The following is a 23,352-nucleotide window of genomic DNA, read 5'->3' on the forward strand; positions in this document are numbered from 1 at the left end:
ACACTAACAATGAGACTGAAGAAAGAGAAATTAAGGAGTCAATCCCATTTACAATTGCACCCAAAAGCATAAGATACCTAGGAATAAACCTAACCAAAGAGGTAAAAGATCTATACCCTAAAAACTATAGAACACTTCTGAAAGAAATTGAGGAAGACACAAAGAGATGGAAAAATATTCCATGCTCATGGATTGGCAGAATTAATATTGTAAAAATGTCAATGTTACCCAGGGCAATTTATACGTTTAATGCAATCCCTATCAAAATACCATGGGCTTTCTTCAGAGAGTTAGAACAAATTATTTTAAGATTTGTGTGGAATCAGAAAAGACCCCGAATAGCCAGGGGAATTTTAAAAAAGAAAAACTTAGCTGGGGGCATCACAATGCCAGATTTCAGGTTGTATTACAAAGCTGTGGTCATCAAGACAGTGTGGTACTGGCACAAAAACAGACACATAGATCAATGGAACAGAATAGAGAACCCAGAAGTGGACCCTGAAATGTACGGCCATCTAATATTCGATAAAGGAGGAAAGACTATCCATTGGAAGAAAGACAGTCTCTTCAATAAATGGTGCTGGGAAAATTGGACATCCACATGCAGAAGAATGAAACTGGACCACTCTCTTTCACCATACACAAAGATAAACTCAAAATGGATGAGAGATCTAAATGTGAGACAAGATTCCATCAAAATCCTAGAGGAGAACACAGGCAACACCCTTTTTGAACTTGGCCACAGTAACTTCTTGCAAGATACATCCACGAAGGCAAAAGAAACAAAAGCAAAAATGAACTATTGGGACTTCATCAAGATAAGAAGCTTTTGCACAGCAAAGGATACAGTCAACAAAACTAAAAGACAACCTACAGAATGGGAGAAGATATTTGCAAATGACATATCAGATAAAGGGCTAGTTTCCAAAATCTATAAAGAACTTATTAAACTCAACACCAAAGAAACAAACAATCCAATCATGAAATGGGCAAAAGACATGAAGAGAAATCTCACAGAGGAAGACATGGACATGGCCAACATGCACATGAGAAAATGCTCTGCATCACTTGCCATCAGGGAAATACAAATCAAAACCACAATGAGATACCACCTCACACCAGTGAGAATGGGGAAAATTAACAAGGCAGGAAACAACAAATGTTGGAGAGGATGCGGAGAAAAGGGAACCCTCTTACACTGTTGGTGGGAATGTGAACTGGTGCAGCCACTCTGGAAAACTGTGTGGAGGTTCCTCAAAGAGTTAAAAATAGACCTGCCCTACGACCCAGCAATTGCACTGTTGGGGATTTACCCCAAAGATTCAGATGCAATGAAACGTCGGGACACCTGCACCCCGATGTTTCTATCAGCAATGGCCACAATAGCCAAACTGTGGAAGGAGCCTCGGTGTCCATCGAAAGATGAATGGATAAAGAAGATGTGGTTTATGTATACAATGGAATATTACTCAGCAATTAGAAACGACAAATACCCACCATTTGCTTCAACGTGGATGGAACTGGAGGGTATTATGCTGAGTGAAATAAGTCAATCGGAGAAGGACAAACAGTGTATGTTCTCATTCATTTGGGGAATATGAATAATAGTGAAAGGGAATATAAAGGAAGGGAAAAGAAATGTTGGGAAATATCAGGAAGGGAGACAGAACATAAAGACTCCTAACTCTGGGAAACGAACTAGGGGTGGTGGAAGGGGAGGAGGGCGGGTGTTGGAGGGGAATGGGTGAGGGGCACTGAGGTGGACACTTGACGGGATGAGCACTGGGTGTTTTTCTGTATGTTGGTAAATTAAACACCAATAAAAGTTAATTAAAAAAAAAAAAAAAATAAAATAAAATGCAAAATATCTGAATCAAAAAAGCTCAGCTGATAAGTTTAAAGATAACTGACAGAGAAGATTATTTGCAAATATACATGAGAGCAAAGACACAAAAGGAAAATGGGAAATCACCAAAGTAAAAATACAAATGGCCAATACATTCATGGAAAATGCTCTATTCTGCTAATAATTACAGAAACACAGAGAAAAAAATTTTTTAACCTCTCAGATTGGAAAACATTAAGATAATTGGCAATTTCCTAGGGTGTGAGAAAATAGGCACTCTTCTATTTGTTGATAAAGTAAATAGCTACAATTTTTCTGGAGGATAGTCAGCGCTTACTCTCTGACCCAGCAGTTCCACTTAGGGGAATCTGTTTTCCAGGGGAAAACAGTTGAACAGTGTTACTTAGAGGCATACATGAGTGTATGTGTTTATGGGGAGCATAAAGTCATACAAGATAATTTACAAATTATCAGTGTTTATCCCTAGAGAGCAGAATCCCCAAGGCATAAAAGTAAGGCTGGTGTTCTCCATATTTTATGACAAATTGTATATTTACAATGATTCTGACTTTCTTTATAACCAGAAAAAAATAAAAGTTTTCCATTGGCCTCTGCTAAATTGAATTTTCAAAAAGGTTTGTTAAGTTCTCCTCAAAAACACAATGTGATCTGATATATGCAAACAGATCATAATGAGTCTTTCTCCCTTTTCCCCATGGTTTCTGTTTATTCTCTTTTATCCATATTTATTCTCTTTTATCCATAAATCCATATCCATTTATCCTATGTTGTAAGCTGCTTCAGGAGTATTTTGGAAGATGACAAAGGCATAAATGAACAAATTACTTAATTAAAAATTGACTGTTTAGCACCCATTTTAAGTTTATTTTTAGATAGCTGAATTGTGCAAAATCATAAAGCATTACATTTTTTGCAAGTCTCAATATTAATATTTATCTACAAAGTATCTACAATATTAATATTTATCTTGAAATTAACTATTCTACAGTACCTACTATTTATAGTCTAATATCCATATTCATGTCAAAAATACAATCTTTTTTGTAGAATAAAATTTAGTATAAAAATTCATAATAAAGCCCAGTCTTTCCTTTGATTGAACCAAAAGTAGGCAACGTATTCAAACTGAGCCACCCTTCCCCCATGAAATCGGAGAGAAAATAAGAGAGATGTCATAAGGGAAGAGAGAAACTCCCCATGTGGAGCAAAGAAAGTCCGTTTGCAGATAATGGAATGAGCACACAGCGAAAAGCAGAGAAGAGAGTGGGAGAATCATTCTGTCTTTTATTTCCTTGTTACAGACCTTCCTGAGCTGTAACTCCATCCTGCCTGGATCCCTTACCCCCCTTCCTTGGCTTCAAGTTGGATCTGCTACCACAGCACCAACACATGGCTTCCACTGGAGCTTATGCTTCTCAGTGCCTTCCCTCATCCTTTCTGACCTTTCCTTGCTGCCTCATAGGCTCCAAAGAACTTTCCTTTCAATGCATCACAGTTCCCTGAACGATCCAAGATGTAGAATGTTCTTTTTCTTTAAACATCCAACCTCAGCAAAAAGTTCATTTTATCCCAAAGATAAAAGATATGATCCTATTGCATCATATCCAGCTATGAAAGCAGATGTTTAAATCAGGGATCACAGTTTTGTTCTAAGATTTTATTTATTTATTCATGAGAGACACACATACACAGAAGGAGAGAGAGAGAGAGAGAGAGAGAGAGAGGCAGAGACACAGGTAGAGGGAGAAGCAGGCTTGACATGGGACTGACGCGGGACTCGATCCCGGGTCTCCAGGATCAGGCCCTGGGCCGAAGGTGGTGCTAGACTGCTGAGCCAACTGGGCTGCACAGGATCACAGTTTTTAGGGCCAGGTATGTTTCCATTTGCCCCACATTGGCACTTCTACTCTTCTTTCTCCATGGAAAACTCTGATAGAGATTTGTCCATCATTTAGTGATGTTTCGGACCTAAATGGCATTGTGCTGCTGTGTCACAGACTCCCAGTACATACAGCAAGAGAAACTATGCAACATACAGGATTTTTTCCTACCCTCAGGTTATTAATTTATTGGGCATTTTATTGTGATCCACATAGGTTTTCTAATGAGTAGATTCTAATCCCCAAACAGTCCCTCAAGTTGCAAGGGCAACAGTGGCATCAAATGTTACAGAAAGAGAGTTGGAAGTAGCTGAGGGTATTTGGGCAAATGAGAACAGAAGGCCAGAAGGGGGAGGGGTCCTTTCTGGGAGTCTCCCCCAGAGGCCAATGCCAGTAGACCTAAGTATCTGCTAAATTGTTCCTACCTGCCAGAAGGCTATTTCATTGACTTCAGCTGACTCTTGGGCAACTATAGAATATTCTGGAAAGAGAAAGGGGCCTTCTACTCTCTCTCTCAATCACTCACCTCAACTAATTTCCTTATGTGCTTGTTGATGACTGTGGGGTCTGGCTTTGGCATCACTCCTGATGCCCACTCCAGGGGCACCACAGGCTTGGTGGGCGTCGTAGGGGAGGTAGGCTGTGACAGAAAAAACACATTTTTCAACTTTATTTGAGACCTTGAGCAATTAGGGGACACAGAGAAAGACATATACATTTTATATATTAATAATACCAGGAAAAGCTTATATATTAGCTCTTAAATGTTCTAAAAAACGAGCATCTTTTGTCAATGGGATCTACTCTGTGGCTAAATACACATTTGGATAGTGCATTTTCTGTAGCAGTAGCCTGGATTCCATTATTTTAAGTGGAAAAAGAGGTATTGCTCTTCCAACCCACCAAAAAATCTTATCTAGTCTCCCCAAACATTACTAAAACATCCTCAAAACCTATATAATACTCCATACATATTTTTGTATAATGTAAAATATACAAAACACCAGTTGTCTAATTCTTTAATATTTGGTGTTGGGGATAAATTAGTAGATGTGTGCAGTAAGTGAGCCCATGAGAATGGTCAAGTTTATGTCCTCAAACCAGTTTCCCTCTCAGTATGCGTAGTCACTTCTCACTGGCTCAATGGGTCTTCCTATCCTCTTTGGTGAATTTACTTTATACGTTTTTCCACATTCTTGCAAGACATTTTCACTAAATGATGTGGAGAAGGCGGTGGTGATAACACATAACATGTTCACACAACACAAGGGAAAACACAATCCTACCAGGAGACCAGCCAAGAGTGGTGTGTGCTTTATTCTTCTCCTTTGGACCCATATAATGTAAATATTTTTGCTAGTGCATGCATGCAAACCTGTACCGGCAGGTTTTTAGTTGATACTGAATTGGGAATAAACATGTTTGCAAGAGGAATCGAGAAGTAACTGTGCTAAATTTAAGACTCTGGCAATGTTATGAGGTGGGTGTTGCTGATATCCTGCAGGCTACCAACTGAACCAAAAATTATCTGCTATCTGAATAGGATCATCGAGACATAGACTCACTCATACACACATCATATATATCACGGATCTTTTTTCCCTTTATTTAAATTCAATTTGCCAACATATAGTATAACACCCAGTGTTCATCCCATCATGTGCCCTCTTTAATGCCCATCACCCAGTTACCCCATCCTCCCACCCACCTCCCCTTCCTCAACCCTTAGTTTGTTTCCTAGAGTTGAGTCTCTCATGATTTGTCTTCCTCTCTATTTTTTTCCCCATTCAGTTTTCCCTCCTTCCCTTATGGTATCTTGCACTATTTCTTACATTCCACATATGAGTGAAACCATATCATGACTCTTTCTATCAAGCTTTTCATTTTGTTCATCTGATGAAGGATAAACCCATGGTTCCCAAACTGTATAACAAGGTACCCAATCCAGAACACTGCAGTGGACTTCAAAAGTTTACTCAAAGATATTTCAAACTTCCAAGGGAAATACAGCAGTATTTGTCAGACATCAACTACCGCTTGAAGTAGTTCACAGTTCACCCATTAGATAGATCATGCTACATTTTTTCAATGATATCATATCTTTCCAAAGTAAAAAATCAATGTGGGACAAGAAAAAAGGTAGCAGTATTCACTCTGATTCCAAGATTTAAGAAATTGTTCCATGCCCAACAGGCACACACATCCATTAGTAAGGAATTTGGGTTAGGAATGAAATTACAATATTATTTTTATTTCAACATGTATTATTTTCTCAAGTGGGTTCTAAGTCATTAGAACATTGATATATATTAAGTTGTTTGGACCTAACTATTTTATACATGGAATGGAACGGTATTTCTTTTGACCTAGAGGTGGTGTGAAAAAAACAAGATGCAAAGTAAGACACAAACTGGCAAGACACGAAAGGTGCACTGTGAGGAGCAAAGGTTCGCAGTGGGACTACAGTGAGGCCCACCAGCACCAACCATCAGCACACTGAGTGTCCGGACAGGAGCTTGTTCTCCAGTGTTAGCATATGTCACACCTAAGCACAAAACAGGATGATATTCCACTTAGACAAGAGACAGAAAGGGAATGGAGAAATGCATTTTCATAGATTCATAGGATTTTAGCCCTTGGAAGGAGCCTTGAAAGCTTCTGCTTTTACAAAAGATAAAAAGACTTTTCTACATTTGTTGGAAATGTCTTCTAAAATTGGCAAAAAATGTACCCTGAAAAGAAACTAAAACAAATCTAAAGAGTGCAAATCAGTCAAGTGTGCTAACACGGTCATTCCTAGTCTGTTCCTGATACAAGGGCAGGAAAATGATGGGCAGCATCACGTGGTAGAAAAAGCACAGGCATTAAAAGACAGGCTTGATGCATCCCATTTCTCCACCGTACTGGCTATGTGCTCCGTGTGAGACATCTGTCCTCACCAGACTCCATTTCCTTAAAAGTTCATGAGATACTGATGCCCCACCAGGTACCTAACAACCAACCGGTAGCAATTCGGGCACCTAGTCACAGGTAAATAAGGTGTGGGGAGGTGGAAATGCATATATACAGCTTGCCACTCCACAATCAACTTCTTCACACCAAAACTAAGGAATGAGAGAAGAATTCATAAATTCTTTTTTTCTAATAACTTTACTGTTCTCTCCAGGTGTTTGTCATGCTAACTTTGCAGAATCTAACCCTCACTCATTCCTTTGACCTTCCCATGTGGGTCTGTTCTTCAGTGTCTCCAGGAGATGGTCCTCTGAGGGCTGGTGGTGAGGTGAACATAGTGATGGAACCACCACACTCATCATTCTAAGAACAGGTGCTTCCAGTCAACTGACTCGGACTCAAATGCATAACCTCTGAGCACCAGAAAATGACCTTACAGTCATTCCGCCTCTTTGGGGCTGATGCTTCAGAATCAGAATAGATGGTCAGACCTAGGGTCCATGTCTCTGACAATATGCCACTGAACTCAATTGGTAAGGAGGTAGGGCATGAGGCCTTTATCATAAACCTGATCTCATCTAAGAAGCAAACATAGACAGATTTTCCTTCAACATGCAAACCTCGTCCTCATTGTAAATTTCAAATTCACTGAGGTATTTTTTATTAGCATAAAACATATCTAAGATACAATCTACTCACTAAAACTAATGTACATTCAGTAATGCAATTTGTTCAATTGCAGCAGATAATGTTTCTTTACTAAGAGTCAGCTGTTAATTGAGACATGATCCAATGTGATACTGAAACTCTGAGCTGAGTTATTAGCAGAGAAATTTGTGCATTATGATTAGGGCATTCAAAATTTATTAAACCAAATTTTATGCTGAATGGGATTTTATATTGAAGAGTCTAGATGCTCTGTAACATTGAGTTCTTCTTTTGTTGGGAAGAGGGCCTATATGTATAACAAATTCTCACAGGACACAACACATAGAAGATAAACAATAAAACAGTAATTAGGAATATGTTCTTCTTTATTAGACTCTGCTGTGAAGAAATAATCCTCAAACTGTCAGGGCTCATCTGTTCCATTGGCAAAATGGAATAATGCAGATTTTTAAAATTCTTCAATCTTCAGATCACAAAGCATCACTGTAACAGGCACTTACTATAAATGACAAACAACAGTATTTGGCACTGATCCTTAGAGAGAAAACACCACCTACCGATTTAGAATTTCTAGGCTCTAGCACCAGTGACAGTTTATAGATATCATCTTCTGTGTGATATAGGTCCAGAGAAAGCTGCAAGAAATTAGAAGAGATAAATGATGATGTTGGCTCACATTTACTTATTTACACTGCTGAAATATTTTCCAAATTCAATGCTTAATGTCTAATAATTTGAGAGAATGCAAAACATTAATAAGATAGCATGTAGAGGTACAACATGAACTTTTAAAAAGAAACAGTTAAACCTAGTATGGTCATCATTATCCTATGATGTGTTTACAGCAGCAAAAGGCAACACTCTCAATGCTATAGGGATTGTTCAGGGAGATGGTTGTCTAGAGTCTGGTAGGCCTGAGTTCAAGTGCTGAATCTACCACTGGTTAGTCCTGTCACCTTGGGCCAGTTATATTAGAGATGTCTGATACTCAGTTTCCACATCTGTAAGATGGAAATTACCATAAAAGTCCCTAATGAATTGCATTTTGATCAGGATCAAATGGAATACTTCATGTGAAATACTACCCGTGGGCCCTGGTACACAGTAGAATGTCAAGAAAGGTTATTTGGTGTTGCTACTGTTACTATTGATATTTCGTGTGGATGTCACCAAAGACAGAAATGATCAGGATGGAGTCACAGAAGAACTTGTGAAGTAGGACTTCCCTGGGAGGTCTTGCGGAAAGAAAGAGGGAAAGATCAGGGCAGGCAAGGACAACAACTTGGATAAAAGATTGGAGAGGATGGATAAAATCAGTAAAACCTAAAATGCACAGTCTCATTCACCTAAAATAGAAGTCATGAGACTTCAAATAAGCCTGGATGAGTCCCACCCACACCCTTCAATGCTAAGCTACCTGATGAACAACATCATGTCATCAGTAGTGACTGTAATCAGGTGCCCTGTCCTTTCTTTGGCCATTTAGATGTGAAAAGTTTCCTTTAACATATTTGAGTCTAAAGACTTAGTGTGTGTGTATATGGAATGAGGGAAAAGAGCAAGAAGGAGGAAGTGGGAGAAAACTCAGACAAAGGATGTCTTTCAAGGATTTATCTTTCTGTTCTCATTTTTTTAAAAAAAGTTGACATTATACAATGTCATTTTTTAATTAATCCTTCATTCATTCAACAAATATTTATTGATCATCTAATATGAGCCCAGGACCATTCTAGTCACTCTTCTAGCTCCTAAATTTAACATTTAAATTAAGGATTTTATATATTAGGTCATACGTGGCTTTACCTAGATTTTGTCACCTAGAGATTTTTCTAAACATAATAAAATCGACTTTATTATAAAGTGGCTCCAGCATCACTTCAGATCTTGAAAATCTTGCTCACAAAGAATGTATCTACCTTTACCTCAACAGCAGGCACTCCTGCCTCCAAGGGCTCTGCCTTTTTGTTGGCATCCATCATGTATCACAAATGAATGCCTTTAAGGCCAGTCCATTATATAAAAGAATGAAGTGGGATGCAGAAAAGAGATCTTTTGATAGGAACATTGGTATAACAGTGTTTTATTTAGGAAAAAAAATCTTTAGAAATGTAATTACCCTGGGGACCTTTCCTCTCAGCTCAATAATAAAAACTTGTGATAAGTGGAATCTGACACTGGATCTCCAGGTTAGGGAAGCAACAGGGAGAGCAGTGGTCCCTGATGAATGAGAGACAACCACTGCTCAGCTAAGGCAAATTGCTGTGAGCCTGACAAGTGCCATATCTTTTCATTTGTCAAAAGAAGCCAGAAATCTGGATATTTTATTAAATATCTCACTTTTTTTTAGTATATGTGCTGCTGAAGTAACCACTCTCAATTTTTTTTTAAAGATTTTATTTATTTATTCATGAGAGACACACAGAATGAGGCAGAGACATAGGCAGAGTTAGAAGCAGACTCTCTGCTGGGAGCCTGATGTGGGACTCTATCCTAGGACCCTGGGATCTTGTCCTGAGCCAAAGGCAGATATTCAACCATTGAGGCACCCAGTGTCTCAAAATATCTCAATTTTTAAATACTGGCAACTAATAAAATCTTTATGATTCCATGTGGGCCAAAAAAAAAAACCTATCTGCCATGGGGAGTTGCCCGCCATTTTGTAAATTCCACAATGGAAAACTCTACTGGCTTCTAAGCTTCCTGAAAGCAGGCAGTGCATCCATCCTTTCCTACCTCTATAATCCCAGCCACAGCTTGCTGCCTTACATTGTGAATACTACACAAATAGAAAATCAAATGACTTCTTCTAAATTCCTTGTTATAGGAGTTATTCTGGACTTTGACGAGCCTGTTCCTGTCCTCTTGATTAGGCCTCTAATGACTGGCATTGGCATCTGTTGGAGAAGGGATGACAACAGTGATAGAACATCTCACCAGAAATCCAAATAATCACACACTAAGTAGGGGAGATGTTCTTTTAAAAGACACAGAATATCCTTGGCTATTTTCACACATCACATGGACAAATACCAGATCCTTTGATGGAAATATCTTCTCCAAATGTTTGCTATCTATTAGCGGTGGTGTGAACTTAGGCAAGTCATTAACCTTGGGTCTGAGTCTGCTCGTCTATAAAATGGGAGGCAAAAATAATAGCTCCCTCCCAGGACTGCTGTGAAGACTAGATGAACTGATGTGTATCCAGCAGGGGTTTGTTTACTGGACCACAGAGATGGGCGCTGTAGAGTATGGCTTCCAGTCAAATGCCACCATGTTCATTAGTGAATGTAAAGCTGCCCCTGCATTACTCTTGCCATTGCTCTACTTTCCCAGCCATGATCCTACCTACAGGCATTCTCTCATGCCCTCTAGGTTTTATAGCCCTGTGCAGAGTAACCTGTTTTACTTCCTATATACCTATATTTTATAATTATAGGCAGTTTGTCAATGGAATTTCAGGAATGTTTGCTTGTGTCTAACATATTTTGAGTTTGATTGTTTTTGAAAAATATTCTTAGTCACTGTCTCAGGTTGCTGCATTTACATCCAAGCCTATCAGCAAAGATGGTTGTTTTGATTTACTCTGTACATTAAGACCACACTCCCATGACTGGAAAATTATAAAATAAAACACACTTGGTCCTCAAACTATCTCCATTCACCATTTTTGCAATTCTTCTTCTTCTTTTTTTTTTTTTTGAAACTGTAAAAATACAGGGGGCTTTCCAGTTATTTGCATATACTCAGAATGGTAAAAGTAACTGATAGATCTAAAAATACTATGAAAAGAATCAGACGATTTCATACACCATGAAGCAAGAAGCATCAGCTTTTAAAGCTTCTGGTTCCAGGATTGGGATCACAATGGAAAATGCCTTCTCTAGATCGTCCCCGAAAAGGGGAACAACCCAAATCCCAACAGTTTAGTGCTGGGGTCCTCCTTCCTTTACAGGCCCAGTGCTGTTCAGGGGGTAAGTTTACAATGATAAAAATGGCACAGAGTCCCTGATTCACAGATTTTGTTCTGTAATTAACTCCTTCTTTAGACATCCATGAAGAAAGAGAGATTATTTAATTTTTACAGATGCAAAATAAAATAAATGTCAGCAATGTTCCCATCATTGAGAGAGAGAGGGAGGAAAATCTGAATCCCTCATCCCTCCAAACTGGGATTTAGATTTTCGCCATCTGCAAGCCTGTTGTCCTATAGAAATTTGTTTCTTCCTTTGTAAAATACAGAGGGGCAGTGGTGATGTTACATGCTCTGCCCTGTCCAGGCTACCTCCTAGGGTGTCTGTGAGAATCTATCAAGAAAATACATGTGAAAGTTCTGTGAAAATGCAATCAATTATTACAGAAAGTTTAAACATTGCTATGCAGCTCACTGCATGGAGCAGACACTCAGTAGTTGTGGATTCATTTAAGAGTTCTTATTTTTACCTTCCAGGGCTCTCTATTGTGAATTGGCTGCTTCACCTGAGGCCATGTTTAGAAGCAAAAAATCACTTTGGGCAAAAACTTGACCTAGAGTCTGGGGGCAAAAGAATGGCCCCTTCAAATGCTGCACATACATTTGGGCAGCTTCTGTCAATCAAATGGTTCTAATCCCAATCCATATGTGCTCTGTGAAATGCCCATTGGGCTCCAGTGAACACCTGATGGGAGTCACCTCTACCTGCATTGAAGAGATAAATCCACCTGTGACCAGGAAGAATGAATGTATATTCCTGTGCACTGAACCTCTCTTCCTTGGTTGTGGGAAGGAAGGAGAGATGTTGTCTTTAAATAGAAACTGGCTTGATGATAGATGCTCATATGTGGGGCTATGCTATCCTGAGGAGCCACTGGGCTGGAACCACAGAATCAGACTGACACCAGGTTCCTCATTCTCAAGGCTCCACCAATCTTTCTATTTAGAATCATAGAAGTTTAGAGCTGGAAGAGATCTCACAAATGAGCACAAAACCCTTCATAAAAAGTCCAAAGTCCAAGCCCAGTTATCAAGGAGACAAAACTAAGTAACTGCACACACAGGTAAAGGCTAGATCTCCCACCTAGGATTTCTGCTACTGCACTACACTAGATAACACTGCTGTTCCTAAATATGGTGTTTGGTGGCTTCTATATCTTCCTTTATTACCAAGAGGAGGAGAGAGAAAGAGAGAGAGAGAGAGAGAGAGAGAGAGAGAGAGACTGAGTGGGTATCCTCTTTTTTCTCCCCAGAGAGAGAGAGATTGAGTTGATATCTTTTTTCTTTCCAGCAAAAAAACAAAAAACAAAAAACAAAAAACAATTTTTTTCTTAGTCCTTATTTCTAGAGTTTAGAACTTCCATTTGCACCCAAAAAAATTTCCTTCAAAATCCTTTGATACTTCTCTAAATATCTGTCATTCTGTTGCTTGCTGCATTCACAACTCAAAATTAATTCCCCTACTCCACCATTATCTTTTGTCTGGATGAGAAAATGCCCAAGTACGGTGACCTGCTGCTCTGTGATGTTCTTCCCCACATGGTGAAGCTGGCCTGGATGCAGGCTGTCTTAGGCTGGTCTGCAGACATCACCTGTGCCTGTGGCTTTGCAGTCTCATCAGGGCTGCAACTCTGGTCACTTATTCATGGAAACAGATTTACATGGCAAATGATCAATAAATGCAGGTGCCTAGATTGTTGTGAGGTTCCCCCCCCCAATAGAGAATGTCTGTGTGTTTACTGTTGTCAGACAAACTCAACCCCAAGAGATTCATGTTTCTGTGTTTTGGCCACTTCTGCTTTATACTAAGGTACAGCTGGCATTATTGCATGCACTTTAGGGGTTCTGTTCTTTCGTAAACAATTATGTGCTCTAGGAACAGCTTGTGAAAAAGTCTAGGAACCAACACTCTTATTCCAGTGTAGAGTCCTAGGGGGATTTAGGCTCTCAGAGCTTCAGAATGGTTATTCTTTTCATTTTCTATGGCCATTAAAGGAAAATAGTCAATTCAGTATTGCAGCCAAGTGTCAGATGCTTCAGTGTTATAAACCCAAACAGGGAAGTTGCTTCTCCATTTGTTAAACAAGGGTTAGAGAATTTGGTTATGCCTCTTCCTCCTGATAAAGCAGCCGCCAATGGGGAAGGTTCTCTTCTTACACCTGTGGAGTCTAAAAGCACTAGAGCAGCCTAAAAGCACTGGAGACCAGCCACAAATGACAAAAAAAAAATACATGAATGTTAAGTAGATGTCTTCTGCCTGACCCATTTCATTCCTAAATACAGCATTCAAGTCATCTGTTGAGCTCTAAACATGCCAGGTACCATGCTGGGGATATGGAATGTGTAAAGCAGGTAAACAGGAAAAAAAATTGAATACAAATGATGCCTCCTATGGTTATAAAAGAACAAAGGGCAAGAGCCACACATGTGACATATGTATTACTGCTCTGGAGAGGAACAGAGAATGATCCAGAAAGACAGAGGCTTTTGAATTGAGCTAGTCACAGGGGTGGGTAGGGAAGGGATTTTCCAAGAAAGTGCAAAGGTCAGGAAGCAGAAGGCAACTATTCATGGTGGAAAGTCCAATGTTTCTCAGAGGCAAGTGTGATGTGGGATCAGGTGATAACAAAACAGGTTAGATAGACAATGAGTCTGGAAGGGCCTCGAATGCCAGGTGGGTTTGCAGAGGTTGGTGGGGGGGGGGCAGGGAGATTACAGAAGAGGTCTGGACATTACCCCAAGCTTCAGCTACAACTGCACAGGGAGGGCAAAGGGAAGGGGATGAGGTGAGGCCATGTAGAGGGAGGTATGATGAAGGAGAGTGAGAAGGGCTGAGTGAAGGAGGGCCTAAGAGCTCTGGATGCAGGCAGAGCTATAGGGGTGGTGACTAGGCTTCCCCAGACAACAGGAAATTTCTTTGCCCCAAGATTATAGTCTCAATTCATGCTGCTTATGGGAGTGGGTTCCCCTTCCCTCACTCACCCTTTCCGATTTCTCCCCACCTACCAGCCCTGCATGCAACCTGGTGAATGACTGGCCCAGATCATCCTGCACCCTCCTCCTGTCATGCAGTGAAGCCCAGAGGCAAGAGCCTTAGTGCAAACTCCTGTCCCTTGAACTCACTGTTAGCAGGTTGATCAGATCCATGTTGGGTTCTAAGTGGTGGGAGGCGTTCTGGAGGGACACCAGTTCACTCAGGGTCACGGAGAGCTGGTGCATTTTTACAATGTTCACTTTGTTGTCCTCTGTCCAGTCTGGGAAAATAACATGGACTGCTATCAAGTCCTTCAAGTGCACGCCAAGGATGGGGATCTTGAAGCCCTCACAGTCGGCGAAGGCTCTGCGGTAGCTGCAGTAATTGCCATTGGAGGAGACCAGCTCTGTCATTTCATGCCAGTTCTGGGAATGGATGGAAAAGGAGAAGTTTCAATCTTCCTTTCTGCCCACCCCCAGGCCCTGCATGTGGCTAGGACATTCCTTGGCCGCTGAGAGAAGTATCAATTGCACCTACCCTGATGTAGGGGAAGTATTCACCTGGAAAAGGAAAATTAGAAAAGGTACTGGTTCTGGCTGTGAGTGGGAAAGATTGTCCTATTCAACTGCAGAACAGAAATTGCCCTCACCTCTGCCTGCCTGCTAGGGATACTGGCATGTTAAACAGCATCAAACACCTGCAAGCATGTCACACTTCATGGAGATATTATGATCCACAAAGATAAGCATTATCATATTAAAATATATAGTATATGACAGTGTCCTCATTGTTCTAAGAAAGTTGTAGTCATGAGATTACTTGAAGGTTAACCTGGGACAGAATAGGGTAGGAAAAGCCACACTGGGGTGTGAGATAACTACGGTTTGGGACTCTGTCATTAACTAGAAGGGTGACCTTGAACAATTAACTTCAGGTCAAGGGGGCCTCAGTTTCCTTTTCTGTAAGAAAAAGGAGTTCAGATAATTTTCAAACAGACACTAGTGATTCCAAGCCTGTAAGAGCCTCTACTGAATACTTATTCTTCACAACATGTAAAATAGGTTTTGCTCTTTACTTGAAATTCAGTACAAAGCTAAAGGAAAATAAGACACTTGTATAGCAACCCCCCTTATACATAGAATGTGTGCCATGTTTTAGGTCAGACAGCAGCATATCTTGGCGTACATCCTGCTGTTTATTGTTAGTTGCCCAACAGCAACTAGATCTTCCAAATAGACCTCATTTTCTATCAGTCTGCACTTTCTCCAAGCAGCCCATGTGACTCAGATGGAGCTGCGTCCATTCCCAGGTCCAAAGATGGGTTCTGATTTACCATCATCCTAATTCCATCACTCTGGTTTGTGATTAATTCAGGAACACAGAGGTAAGCCAATCAGCACATTATATTGCTATAGCAACTGTTATGGTCCAGGAGTGAGCATATGACTTGAGGTAGTTCAATCTGCCTAAAAAGAAGGTCTTTCGTTCCAAGGGGGCAGAGCTGAAGAGAGTTTTCCCTATCTCCAACTTTCATGAGCAAGAAAGTATCATTTTCTTGCTGCTGCAGACAGTCCAACCAGGAGGGAAGCCAGTCTAATGAAACAAACAAAAACCTAATCCTCCAAAAAAGAGAGAGCTACTGAGCCAGAGCTCTGATCAGATCACGCTTGGAGCTGGCCCTGTCTCTGGACTTCCAGGTATAGGAGATGGCTCATTCCCTTAATGTTTCAGCAATTTCAAGATTTTTAAAAAACTTATAGCTGAAAGTTTCCTTACTGATTACAGCATACTACATGGTTACAAGGAGATCTTTTCATAAGGATGAAATGTTCCTTTTTACTCAATAAGGGAAAATATTATTATTGTGGTCTGGAAATAAATATGACAGAAAAAGCTGGGTTTAGGACAGGATTATTATTTTTTTAAAAATATATTTTTGTTCCTGAAAACTCAGCTATAAGTCTGCAGGATTTCTAGATAATGTCGGCATCTCCCTCCTCCTTTGTATTGTTCACTGCCCTGAACACAGTACTATGAGTAGAGCAAGTGTTCAGTGACTTCATTTGAGGAGGGTAGGGTAGGAATGATTGGTCTTATTCTCCTTGTACCCCTGTGTGTGTCACAGTGCCTATCATATAGTAAGCACCAAGCACTCTCTTCCTATTTAATTCCCCAAGTGTAACCAATCATTGCCTAAGAGGAAAACTTTCCCCCTGAGTGACATTTATTAGGAGCATCCTATCTCTCTTTTTTCCCCCCCAAAGATTTTATTTATTTATTCATGAGAGACATAGAGAGAGGCAGAGACATACGCAAAGGGAGGAGAAGCATGCTCCATGCAGGAGCCCAATGCGGGACTCAATCCTAGAACTCCAGGATCACGTTCTGAGCCAAAGGACAGATGCTCAGCCATTGAGCCACCCAGGTGTCCCTAGGAGTATCCTATCCCTAAACAATTTATAAATGACTTTTATTCCTTGGGATTAGGATCTAATCCACTGTACCTTTGTAACTTCTGAAGAAAGATGAGAATGAGTCTCCTTGAGGCGTGAAATGGAACTATGGCTAAGGCCTCCCACCACTGCCATCAGGGTGTTAAAATTTTTGAGCTGAAGGAGCTTCTGCAATGAAAAATGTTAATATCAATACTTTGTAACAATTTTAAAATTATTCTGGCCTTTCTGAATTACAGGTGAATGCATGCACAATTTCAACAAGGATCTAGGAAAAATATTATCAATTTAAAATGAAGTACAAATGCAATCCACCAGAGAAACATTATTTTATAGAAAAAATAGTTGTAATAAATGCTTCTAAGTATTGCCGATTAAAAGCAATCCTCTTTCATGACAGCATTATGAGTTGTTCAGTAGATATGAATACTTTCACTGTCCTTTATATTTTGAACCCCAAATTTCTTCAACTTTTCTCTAGAGTGAGTGAACATCTAGATTCGTTTAAGAATCCCATCTAATTCCCAGACATACATACCTTGGCAACATTGATAAACTTTGTAATGACTTCTGCCCTTTGCTGGGGGGTTGGTTTGCTAAGGACCATCAACTGGACCCACTTAGAGATTCCATTAAATAAAGCAATAGATCTCTCCAAGGTTGGGTTATTCTCCAGGCAGCCATGGATGACATAGCTTTGGTAATCAGTGAACTGGTAAAGGAAGATCAGAGACTGAATTATAATGGAGTATTTGCAAAACCAAAAATTAGAATGCTGTATGGAAGATGTGTGCTACTATTTCATAACAACATGATTTATTTAACATTCATAATGGCATCTTACACATTTGAATATACATGTACCCTTAACATTATTTTGCTGTGTTTCACTTCCCCCATACATAGACACGTACTTCCACATCACAGTGTTGGGGGTGTGGGTGTGAGTGGGGAAGGACAAGATTTGAAGTCACATTCCAATGAGTCCTAAATTTGTTGGTTCATAAGATCCACCTGGGGCATTTGTGTTATACGTAATGGTTTCTGGGAATACTCCAGACCTAAGGGATCAGTATCTCCAGAGGAAGAACCTAAGAATCTCCATTTTTCAGTCACTACTGATGATTCCAATGGTCAGGCAAGTTTGAAATATAGTGGCATACATTAAAGAAAAGGAAATGAATATAAATATAATGATTTCAAGTCAGGATAATTTTGTAACATTTTTTTTTCAAGAAAAAATAGAAAAAAACACTAGTTGAAGTAAGGTAGCTCCTAAGCAAAAAAAAGACATTCATTTCAGGAAGTCAGGATGGATGTCATCAGATACATATGAGCCTTCCATCATATAAAGAGTGCAGGGGGTTCCCTCTCATGGCCTGCTGATGGAGAACCATTAAGGTCCTCTCCAGGTAGGATTATTTATTGAAAAGAATCAGCCTTTCAGAAATCCATACTTTCAAATTCATGTTCTTCTTCGCAAGAAATAATGTAATTAACTCACTGGCATCTTAGAAAAGAAAGAGGAAGAATAACTGTCCCAGAGTTTGCTAAGACAAAGGCTGATTGTGAGCCACTGTAAAAATATTATCCTAACAAGTGGATAGTGAGTAGGTGGCTAGGAAGAAACCGTAGCAGGAGGAAGAGAAAAGAGGTAGAGAAGGAATGCTATCAAGACAGAGTAGGAAAGAAAAGTTTAATTCAGGATCTCCATTCCTGGGAAAGAAACAACCTGATAGGAGATTTTCGTCAAAGCCTACAAGTCTTATTTTCAACCTACACCCATAATTAGGCATTTATACAAATCCTTACCTAAATAAAGATTTCTTCCCTCAAATGAAGGGGCTTGCAAAACATGTTCACTTGGGAGAAGTCAGTGGAGCTACATAAACCTTGAATGGTTAAATCTCCACTGAGTATTTAGAAAATCATGCTTTAATCCTATGAAAGGAGACATTGAAAATAGCGACAGATATATAGCTCCTAAGCCATAAAATAAAGACAGGATAATATTTATCTTTGGTTAAAAGGGATTGTTCCTGTGAATTAAGGGCACTTTTCCAGTGGAGCACAATGACAGAGCTGCCAATACTTCAGAGTATGAAAACGCAGCTCTTGGGAAAGTTGGCATGGGGGTTGTTATCCTTGGAAGAATAAATGTCAGTTTCTTACTGAGATCCTTCTAAAAGATTTATGCTCCAGAAAAGTGAGGTGCTCGGCCAATTCAATGGGCTCCAGATGGTCAAACAGCAGACAGGCTTTTCCCTTCTTGGATACTTTTTTCCTCTGTGTGACTCTTCTCATCCAGTCATAGGAAGGACTATAAAAGAAACAGTGAGTCTGGTCAATGTGCTGAAAGGCCATTTCACTCAATGGAAGTTATTAACCTACTGACTCTGTAACTCTTGGCCTGCTTCCAGGAGCTTGTGCAAAATACACGCCCTGTCCTTCATATTTGAAGAGAAAGCCACTGACCCATTGCCAATAGAACATAAACTTTGAGCTGTTTTTCCAGACAGGGTGGGTTTGCACTGATCTATCCAGAATCTCTTGGTCGCTCTTTCTTGTGACCAGTTAGGTTGGGATCATAGGAGAGAGGTCAGGGTTAGGTATATAAATTTGGCAGTTTATTAGTATATAGGATGGTGATTTAAGGCACCTGAAAACCACCAAAAGGTGGTTCTCACACTCCAGCAACATATGCATTATCTGAAAAGCTCGTTATAAAGACAGAAGTCAAAAAGAAAAAAAAGGTCAAAAAAGTTAAAAAATTAAAAAATTAAAAAAAATAAAGACAGAAGTCTGACCTCACTGCCAAAGATTCTGATTTGCTAGGAATGAACTGAATAATCTATTAACAACATCCTTAATGATTCCTAGATCACGTACTGTTGATCAGGACTCTTGAAGAAGTATTCTAGGAAAATGGACTAGAATATGAATGCCAAGGACACAAAGGTATATCTTTGCAAGATGCATTAACCATATATAAGGTCATTAAAAAGTTTTCTAAGGTAACTAACAAAGCTAACTAGTAGATATAAAATGCTGGTCTAATAAGTACTGAGTTCCTAATAATTGAGCTAACCAGTTCATGGCAAAATTATAGTCAACATTTGTACAGCCTCAGACTAACCTCAGAAGCACATGGTACAGGGCTTCTCAAACTTGAATGAGCATATGAATCACCTGGGCTTTTATTAAAATGCACTTTCCAATTCAGCAGGTTTAGGGTGAGGCCTAAGAGTCTGCATTTCTATTGAGCTCCCAGGTGATGCCAATGTTACTCATCTACAGACCACACTGTGAGTGGCCAGGACATAGGAGACAGGAACTAGATTTAGTAACTAAATATTGAGCATTTATTATGTGCCAAATGCTATGTTACTATGTATTTGTTGGATGCTCATAATAGCTCCATGAGAAAGGTACTATCACCATTTTACAAATAAAGAAACTGAAGGTTGGAAAGATAAACATATCCAGTGGGGCTGTGCTTATTGCAGCAAGGTTTTCCTCAAAGGAGCACACCTTGATTCCGAAACAGTATGTACTGAGTTTAAGTGGAGTCATCACCACTCCCTCCCCCAGACAGTGGACTCATCATGTTTGAAAGAAGCTTGTGCCACTCTTACATGCTGGATATGTCGATGAGGCTGATGTGCTTTTCATACCCTAGTTGACTAGCTACCTCCCGGAACTCTTCAGTCATACGGATCAAACCAAGATCCAAATTAAACTCTGCAGGAAACTTGAGAATCCAGTACCTGAAAGGCATCAAGTATTTTTGAGGATGAGATTTCAAGCTAGACCTTCATGGAAACTATTGTATCATTTTACAGATTATATTTAACAATGAACACAAAACCATATCCCAAATTAGCAATCTCCTATTCCCCACCCGTGACACGGGGTCTCACTCTTCCCTCCTTCGATCAAGGACTCTGGGATCACACCCACTCTGAGTCTCTCTCTCTGACCCTAAGTTCTGAGCAACTGCACTCACATCTAAGTGTTGAACCACGGCTGAGAGGAAACACTTCTCCCGACTCATGACAAACTAGATAGGAAAGCATGTGTGTGGTGGGGGGATAGAGAAAAAATGAATTTAGTCTTTCCAAGAGCTAGTTTCATTCCCTAACCACATCTGCTACTGCTTGATCTCTAAGAGAAAGATAAATTCTACTCCCAGGAACAGAGAAAGGCCAACTTAAACAAAATGAGTATAAGGAGGAATCTGAGTCAATTCTATTGCCAAACCAGGTCTGCTGCCTGGGGCAAAAGAAATTGTCAACCATTCCAGAACCATATATTACAAGACAATTACATGTATATTTACCTCATGAAGTAGCAGATCTTTAACCGAAATTCATCACAGCTTTCTCCACTGGCATCTCGATACGTATACTAGTTAAAGAAAAAAAACCTCTGCACGCTGTTTCCTTTGCCCACACCTGTTTGACCAGTTTAGATGAATTCCTAATAAGAAGGCCATACTGGGGACGTGTGGGTTATGTGGATGTTCAGATAGAGGAGAGAATGGGCTCTGACGATGTCAGCACTGAGTAATTATAACCTACACACTACTCCTTAATATTGAGACCTGGGGACCCTCAGACCACTGGGGACTAGGATCTTGCTCCCTTTTAGGGACCTCTGCTCAGGGTGAATGTCCTCTTACCCCCTGACATCCCCTTCTACCCTGTGGCTGTGGGAAGGATGGAAAGAAGAAGTAGGAAGTGGAGGAAGCTTGCAATGAGCAGATGGATGCCCATGTGGCCCTAATAAATACTTGACAGACCTTCGGCCTTTCAGACTCCTCCTACCCTGTGAGGATTCCCAGTCATCTGCAAGCTGGGCTTGAAGCAGTGGGAGACTGTAGGAACCAACATTAGTGATGACATAATAAATATTAGATCTCCGGGAATAAAACCTCCCTGTAAATGTGAGACTGTTTTGTCATTTTGGGTCATTTGGCTTTCAGCCACCTTTCAAGACTGTGTACAAAAGTGGTAGACTGCTAAAAGCCCTTATTATAGAATGAGGTTTCTGTGTTTTGTTCTGTTTTTACTTTTATACCCAGAAGGAAATCTGAAATTAAGGTCAGCCAACAAATTGCAATAAACTTGCTAGAATGTTCTTTGTGTCTTGTCAGCAAGGGAAGATGTGAAAACTCAGGTGGTGTTTATGCCTGAGCCAGATCCCATTATTTTGGCTGGCATTACCATATGTCTAAACTGTATCCTCCAAAATGTCCATCATTTTGCCATCCTAAAAAGAATAAATTAGTTCTGGGATCAGTGTTGGCTATTCTTTCATTGTACTAACAGCAGAAATGTTTAAGTCAAGTTAAAAGCATTCAGCCTACAGCTTCTGTTTCATTTTATATCTAGTAATTATTTTCAAGTAGAGCCAAAACATCCAGATGGATAGTCAACTGTTTGGTCCATCATCCAGATGTCTTGTCTAGACATCTATATATATCCACAAAACAGCTGGATAACTGACTAAAGACTGTTTATTCATCTTAATTTACCGGCTTTTGTTAGACACTCTATCTAAATACAGAACTTGATTTATGATGGTAAAAATTACACAGTAGTTGAAAAGATATATGCAGAGAAGTTTTTCTGCCAATTCAGTGGAAGATAAATACCATCGGTGCATCAGTAGAACTATTCTTGGCAAATAACTATTATTCAGCTCTCCATTGTCATCTGTTAAAAAATAAAATAAAATGAGTGAGAAGACAACAGTACTACAGTACTACTCGTCTCTTTTTCTAATAACAGTTGAGAGACATTAGTGTCAAAAATTTTCTCATAGACCCAATTATTGTTTTCCTCTTCCTTCCATTGGTACTTCTTTGCAAGTTAAGTGGATAGGAAGGTTTCACCCTCCCTCTGGTGCTGGATAGCCAGATTTAGCAATTAGCACTATAAGACACTTAATAATCTGAACTAAGGTAATCCACAAATAATTTTTAGTATATGTATATCCCATGCATTACTTAGGACATGCTTACATGAAAAATATACTTTATCTGAAATTTAAATTTAACTGATCCTCCTGTATTTTATCTGGCCACCCTACTCTGGTCTAACTCTTCCTATAACAATCAATTTTAAAAAATTAAAAAAACCCACATGACTTTGTGCAAAGAATAATCTGAAACGCTGAAGTAGATATGTAAACAATGTTTAAAAAGCATATGGCTGGGCAGCCCCAGTGGCTCAGTGGTTTAGCGCCACCTTTGGCCCGGGGTATGATCCTAGAGACCCAGGATTGAGTCCCATGTCAGGCTCCCTGCATGGAGCCTGCTTCTCCCTCTGCCTGTGTCCCTGCCCCTCTCTCTCTCTCTCTGTGTCTGTCATAAATAAATAAAATCTTAAAAAAAAAAAAAGCATATGGCTGTAAAGTCTGTAACCTAGTAGGAGATCTAAGACATATATGCACATGTAGAATGGAGCAGATTGTGCTACTCACACTTGTCTGAGCCAAAAGATGGAGAGAGGATCACAGCACCCTAAGAAAGTCACAAAGGGCTGTGGAAGGAAGCAGTTAGCATTCCTGACAGTGGGGATTAG

General features: G+C 39.9%; 1 protein-coding gene across 6 annotated transcripts in view; it reads right to left on the bottom strand.

Annotated features, from left to right (window-relative positions):
- RASGRP3 (RAS guanyl releasing protein 3) overlaps positions 1-23,352 on the bottom strand; it is a 105,262-nt gene that overhangs the window by 17,509 nt on the left and 64,401 nt on the right. For all 6 annotated transcript variants that reach the window (XM_041755712.1, XM_041755716.1, XM_041755713.1 and 3 more), the window contains 9 exons: positions 22,380-22,482; positions 21,105-21,167; positions 20,401-20,532; positions 18,938-19,085; positions 17,304-17,477; positions 16,817-16,933; positions 14,462-14,737; positions 7,926-8,003; positions 4,274-4,387 (listed from right to left, as the gene is read on the bottom strand). In XM_041755712.1, the coding sequence (XP_041611646.1) occupies positions 4,274-4,387; positions 7,926-8,003; positions 14,462-14,737; positions 16,817-16,933; positions 17,304-17,477; positions 18,938-19,085; positions 20,401-20,532; positions 21,105-21,167; positions 22,380-22,482 (1,205 nt within the window). The remainder of the gene's footprint in view (positions 1-4,273; positions 4,388-7,925; positions 8,004-14,461; positions 14,738-16,816; positions 16,934-17,303; positions 17,478-18,937; positions 19,086-20,400; positions 20,533-21,104; positions 21,168-22,379; positions 22,483-23,352) is intronic.

Source organism: Vulpes lagopus, chromosome 5 (genome assembly GCF_018345385.1).
Source record: "Vulpes lagopus strain Blue_001 chromosome 5, ASM1834538v1, whole genome shotgun sequence".
Lineage (NCBI taxonomy): Eukaryota > Metazoa > Chordata > Mammalia > Carnivora > Canidae > Vulpes > Vulpes lagopus.